The sequence below is a fragment of the Vigna unguiculata genome, chromosome 1, assembly GCF_037176805.1.
Source record: "Vigna unguiculata cultivar grain cowpea cultivar isolate G323 ecotype 2 chromosome 1, ASM3717680v1, whole genome shotgun sequence".
Lineage (NCBI taxonomy): Eukaryota > Viridiplantae > Streptophyta > Magnoliopsida > Fabales > Fabaceae > Vigna > Vigna unguiculata.
Window position 1 is genome coordinate 48076206 of NC_140792.1, and position 6665 is coordinate 48082870.

The window sequence follows — 6665 nt, forward strand, 5'->3', positions numbered from 1 at the left end:
AATTTAAACTACCATGTTTAATTTGCTAGCATTAGTAAGCAATTTATACAGCAGATCGATTTGGTGCATACTATTCCATATTTTTCTCAGTTTCTGGTTTTGATTCTGCAAACGATACTCCTTAACCAATTCTTTTATACAACTTTTTTTGGTGTAGAGATTATTGAAGCAAGTAACAAATATCAGACATGTCTAAAGAACAATTACTCCAATCTACCAACTTTGTTAACCCTGGTTTGTTTTTGCATAGATATTTGACCTCACCACAACTCTCTGCTTCCAGTAATTTCCTAAGAGAAGAAAGGTTAAAACCTCGTTTAAATAAATGAAAGTCATAATTTTCAGAATATGAAGTTTATTACCTATATTTTTACACATGGAAAACAATAACCCTATGTCTGTTTTCAATCGGATTAACTTCTTATGAACGGTGGTAGTGTGCTACAACATCAAGTGTAATGGTCTAAATTTCTCATCTTCCTCCTGACAACTCAATGGCATCTTGGTTATTCATTGAATCTTCTCCCCACTTCATTCTTCTCTGTAGTCTCTCGTAATCTTGCCTCGTAGCAACCTCCACATGCTGCCATTCTTCCCATCTTTGGGCAAGCCCTTCTCCCTCTAACATTCTTACAACTTCTGACATCGCCGGTCGATCCTCCGGCGACGCTTGTGTGCAGAGCAATGCAATTTGTACAATCATTTCAACCTCTCCTATTACGTAATTTTTCTTCAGGTTGCTGTCCACAATAACATCTAGCCTTTTCTCCCGTTGCAGTTTCTTAACCTATACCAAACAAAATATGGTAAAAATAGTAACCAACTGGTATAGCAGAATAATTCAGAGCTTATGTAAGAAGATAACTAGCACAAGCACAACACAAGCACATGTCCTTAACCTTTTGATCATCAACATTATAGAATGTAAAACCATGACTTAGAAAACATTATAGACATAATCAAGGCACCAACAGGCATGCAACAACTTCCATGCATGTCGACACTTATGAGAAAAAAAGTGATGCTAAAATGAGGTTGTCTCACATGGTCAAGCAATAACACGTCATCCTCCTCTTCCAAACGTGAAAAGTCAATAGCACGTTGACCTGTAACAAGTTCCAAAAGCATAATCCCATAACCAAAAATATCAGTCCTTTCTGAAGATTTTCCTGTGGACAAGTATTCTGGAGCTATATGACCCATTGTCCCTCGAACTTGAGTTGTCACAGTAGTATTTCGAACATCAACTAATTTTGCCAAACCAAAGTCACCAACAACTGCTTCAAAATCTCCATCTAGTAATATATTAGCTGCCTTCACATCCCTATGAATAATCCTAGGATTACACTGCTCGTGAAGATATTCTAGGCCACGAGCTGTTCCTAGAGCCACTCGTTTTCTAGTAGGCCAATCCAAAACGGGTTCCCCAGGTCTGAGTTCTGCACCAGTGTCAAAACAGAGAAATTTTCACTTAAAATGCCAAAATATGAAAGCAAACTTAAAGACAATGCAGAGGGTCAAGCTACCCTCAAATTAAAATATTGCCAGACAAAGATACGGAATTCATAAATCGGACACGGTTACATTTGATGTCACATCAGGCTTTCAAACATGCAATGTTACTAAATACCTCGTAGACGATAGGCAACACTTAAGTTTTGCATGAAGGGATAAACTAAGAGACGTTCTGTTGGAGTAGTACAAAAACCAATGAGCCGTAACAGGTTCCTATGGACAGCTACACTTATCAACTCCACTTCACGCTGGAAGGCAGCGTCACCCGCAGGACTTTCATAATCAGTTAACCTTTTGACAGCAACTTTTGTACCATCTGCTAGAACACCTTTATAAACCTTTCCAAAGCCTCCTTGTCCTAATATATTTTTCTCGCTGAAGTTGTCTGTAGCTATCTGTAGTTCTTTCCAGGAAAATCTTTTTATTTGACCAAATGTAATTCGGCGATCGACCTCACCTGAAAATACATGAGAAAAAATATATTCAAATAGCTTGTTAGCAAGAGAAATTTTCAAAAAATGGTAAAATAGATAGTTCATATCAACCATAGTTTGAAAAATGATGGTAAACTAGAAAGCTTGACCGTTTCTTTGTTTTATTTATTTTTTCTTCAGCTCTTGAGCATACATTGTCCTTGTCTCGGTCTACTTCTCTTCTTTTTATAAAATTAATGTTACACAGTATTTCAACTAGTTGTCACAATTAAAAGCATTACAAGATAGTTCAACCAGTTAATTCTTCATTCATCTCACAAATATTTAACCATATGCCAAAATGAAGGAAAAGCATAGCCAAAACATATTTGCAACACTAAAGTTTGAAGAACTAAGCCTAATCAATAAAAAATAATATTACATTAATTAGACAGATGCTCTAAAATAGAAAAAATATTACTGCAGACAGACAGATGCTACACACATTAATACTGGATACCAGTATTTTTTAAAAGAAAAATGCAATTCCAATAAAGAGATGGTGCATTAAGAGCTATGGAGTGCACCATTCATAAAAACTAATCTAAATGAGGACAACAATGACTTATGTCATAAATTCACGATTTTATAGCATTAGATCAACTTTGAGCAGAATGTGCAGGCAGTTTCACCGGATCAATAGCTACTAATTCTGAAGCTACAGACAATCTACAAAAACTTTGTGAAGGCTGAAAAAGGAACACAAACCTGGAACATCTACAAAAATTTCACGCTTGCACCCCTTGTACCAGAAGAACAGCAGACAACCAAGAAAAAGAATAACAACTAAACCTGCAACTATTCCAACTATGAGGCCTACTTTTGTTTTATGAGACGAACCTGTCAAATGAAGGAAAACTAGTTTTCAGCTTGTTGCCTGTAAATGGAGGGGGTGGGAGACGGAAAACACTTTACAGATCAAAACAGTATTAACAAAAGTAACCTTGAACTGCATTATCAGATGAGCAAAGATGATGATAACTCACTCCACAATTCAAATTATTTCCAGTGAAACTGCAATGGGCAATACAGTGGAACATAAATAAGCCTATTTAAGCAACGGATGAATTTTTTGTACAAATTTATAGTTTTATCCAAGGACACCATAAACATGAAAGTTAGATGTGTGACGACACAACAAAGAACAAGATACCAAATAATTCCAAACAAGCAGATATTAGTGAGACTTGTATGAAGGATAAAATGATGGACAATCAGCTTAGGTTTGAACATGTACAAAGAAAGCCACTAGAAATAAGGAAAGTAGATTTCATGGCTTTTAGCCTTGAAAAAAGGGATAAAGGGAGACCCAAAAAGACATGGCAGGAAATTATGGAAAAGTATCTCATATTGAATAATATCACTGAAATTTTGGTTTGTTACAAACTCAATTGTATTGTACAATCCATGTATCCAACCTCACCTAGTGAGAAAAGGCTATTATTATTGTTTCCTTAACAATGGTCCTTAGGAAACCTGATCAGTATTTGCCAATGAAAAATTGTATTTCTTTTAATGTGACAAAAAATTACCACCTTAAACTTCTGCCATTCAATATTATATATTGGGTATATGGAAAAAGTCCGGCAATGAGAATTCTAAATTAGGTTGGAGAAATTGAATAAGTGATGATTACAAATCTTTCAAAGGAAGATCAAAAAGTGGAACCAGAAAAGACCATTAGAATCATAGACTACCATTTCGTTATGTAACAATGTTGAATGAAATTGATGACATAGGTTCTTTAGGCATCCACTTTCCAAGTGTTTGAACCTTTTAGGTATAGTCCTCGGTCGGGGATACAAAATTACTGTCAAAAAAAGTATTTGACGAATTTCACATTTTGGTTTTAAGGTATCTAATTCTAATTTACTGTACATACTTGTATGTAGGAATGCTGAACAACCGCTCCGGAATCTTCCCACTAAGATCATTTGAATCTAGCAAACTGTAAAAGAGAAGTTTGAACAATCCATCAGATATCAAATGATAATAAAATGTACTTGAGATCAAAATACGAGTATAAAAAATATTAACATACACATTGATCAAGCTTGGGAGACTGGCAAGTGATTCTGGAATAGTTCCATTAAGATTGTTTTGACTCAATGTCCTAGTTGAAGACCAAAATTAGATACTGCCGGACATTACAAAAGTAAAATAGATGCTAAGACTCCATACTTACAAGAATTGAAGCTTTCTAAGACTACCAAGTGAATATGGTATTTCACCAGTTAATTTGTTGTTTTCCAAATCTAATCTGACCAAGCTTGTAAGATTTCCAAATTCTTTTGGAATGTCACCAGTGATGTTATTACCTTGCAAAGAACTTCACGGTAAATGTGTAAGAAAAAAGGTGAAAAAGATGAACAATTGAAAGCGTGAAGAATAAAATCACAAAATTCACCAAAAAACATCATATGGTTCTTGAAAAAACAACCAAAGTTTACATAATTCCATACACACTACAAATGCTATATGCATTTTTCCATTCACTTTCTTAAATTAACAATTAGAAAGCAGGAACCCTACTGATTGATTTAATAGTGTACTACAGTTCATCAGATACACAGAAGATAGTAATATTCAACGGTAAAAGGTTTTAATATAACCATGTAATTTAATGAATCTATGCCTCAACACTTAAATGAAACAAACCAAGAACGTTGAGGCTATGAACTGAAATATGGGACAGGGCAGAGGGAGAAGGCAGTTCTGTGGATCTTTCATACTAAATACTTACAGAGTTTCGAGACTTTTCAGGGATGCTATTCTTGGTGTCAACGATCCTGTGAATCCCATAAATTCTAGTGAACTGCAATGAAGTAATATGTATAATTATACGTTATGAATGAAATATCTAGGTACCAATGAAGTTGAAGCTGTCACAATCTTCCTCAAACTAAATATTCAAAAGAAGAGAAGGGTTAGGAACATACACTCTCTTATTAGTTATATTTATTGAAAACTACAAAATTAAAAGAGAGATTGTTGAATAAGATATAGAATCCATAAAATTTTGTCAATTTTAATAAATTTCAACTAGCAAGAGAGAGTATATTCACAAGACTAAACCAGAGAAATTGTTCTTAGCATTTCTCTTCAAAGAAAACACAGCCAGTGGATGTTTCCAATATTATAATAAGAATATCTTACACTCGAATAACGTTGTTATTCTGGTCACATTCAACATTTGACCAAGTACAAGGGTCAACTAGATTTTTATTCCAGTTTGTAAGCTGGCTGGGAGAAGCATTCAATGATAACTTCAACGCATACAGCGCATCTTCTGAAATGAACATATAAATTATACATCTATTAAAGACTGAAAGTCCAAATCCACTTGCAACTTCGACAAAAACAGAAAGGCAGATAGATGTAAAATCCATAGCATTTTCTACTGCAATATTATAAAAGTGATAAGGTTATCATATGTCGTCAACGAACATGATAAATGATGTGCAAAGGTACAGGTTGCTCACACAATTCTCGGATAATGATTCTATCCAGTAAGTACATGATCCCAATTTTCAAAGTTTCATTAATTTCCAAGCACTGCTAACAAATAGTTTATTCCGTGGTTGAAGTAGGATCATTCATATGGAGCATATTTAAATAAATTGAAATAACCCAAATGATTTTTCTAAAAGATAAATGAAAAGGGCAAAATGTTGATGGATCAAAGTGCCACCTGGTCAACCAAACGTGACAGTAGTGTAACAGAAAGGATTATGAAGAAATTAAATCTCAGAGAGGCAGAACAATAATACCAGTGTGCTTAAACATGAATGAATCTCAAATTTCTATTAAGTTGAAAGCCAGACCATGACAGAGAAAAGGAAGTGAAGAAATAAAAACTACAGCTAAATCTTTACATAGCTTAAAGATTAACAGGAATAAGTTTGAACAGCAGATTGAACCTTGTGAATCAAGCCCAGCCAACGCAGAAGAGCACACACTAGTCAATAGCAAAAGAACAAATGCCAAATCCATTTTTCCACTCTCATCAACCACTCAACCAGTGACAGAGTGCATTATGCTCAAGTACCACAACATAAATCTTCATCTGTCTAGTGTAGAACAAACGAAACACCCCACTAAGTTGTAATCGGTGAAGACAGACAGTAAATATCATACAGAGATAAAAGGGGACAAATGAAGAAGATTGCCGGAACCAAGATGCGATATGAGACAGACGTGTCAAATGACCAACCGTGAATTTTCAACCATCGATGGAAAAAGCTTAAGTACTAACAGATAGGGGTCAACCACCAAAAGAGAGAACAAATGAAACCAGGAACAGAAGTGGAATCATTTACAAGACAAAAATTAAACATGGTTTGAACCGGTCAAAGTCAGTTTTTTGTTTTTCACTTTTTGTTAGTAAAATAAATAAAGGGGTAGCTTTGTGGAGATGATGAAGAGAAGAGATAACACCTGAGTAAAGTTGAAATATATAAACAAGACATAGAAGACACAGAAATTGTGAACTGAAATAGAACCTAATGAAAAAGGTTTCTGATTAAAATTGAGTGAGTCTCCGCATAAAAGAAATTATACTGTGGATTGAAATTGAAGTGTTGATTTCGTATTTTACTAAATTAACTTCCAGCAGTGATGTTATACCAGCAATTTGGGCAAAAATAAAACTAATAAATTAACCCATGGAGGATAAAA

The 6665-nt window shown here is 34.6% G+C and overlaps 1 protein-coding gene across 1 annotated transcript; it reads right to left on the reverse strand.

Annotated features, from left to right (window-relative positions):
- Window positions 1-316: 316 nt before the first annotated feature.
- Window positions 317-6665, reverse strand: LOC114185680 (putative LRR receptor-like serine/threonine-protein kinase At5g10290). Its single transcript, XM_028073551.2, has 11 exons — window positions 5909-6665; window positions 5145-5277; window positions 4732-4803; window positions 4174-4317; window positions 4030-4101; window positions 3871-3936; window positions 2932-3002; window positions 2697-2828; window positions 1631-1972; window positions 1045-1439; window positions 317-787 (listed from the first exon to the last, which is right to left on the reverse strand). Exons 1-11 carry the CDS (start codon window positions 5979-5981, stop codon window positions 473-475), a joined length of 1815 nt encoding a protein of 604 aa, XP_027929352.1. The 5' UTR covers window positions 5982-6665; the 3' UTR covers window positions 317-472.

Coding starts and splice junctions, on each gene's coding strand:
- LOC114185680 (XM_028073551.2), bottom strand. CDS start 5,981: ATGGATTTGGCATTTGTTCTTTTGCTATTGACTAGTGTGTGCTCTTCT. Junction 4,804..5,144: donor AATAACAACGTTATTCGAGT/GTAAGATATTCT, acceptor ACTTCATTGCAG/TTCACTAGAATTTATGGGAT. Junction 1,440..1,630: donor TGTTGCCTATCGTCTACGAG/GTATTTAGTAAC, acceptor ACACTGGTGCAG/AACTCAGACCTGGGGAACCC.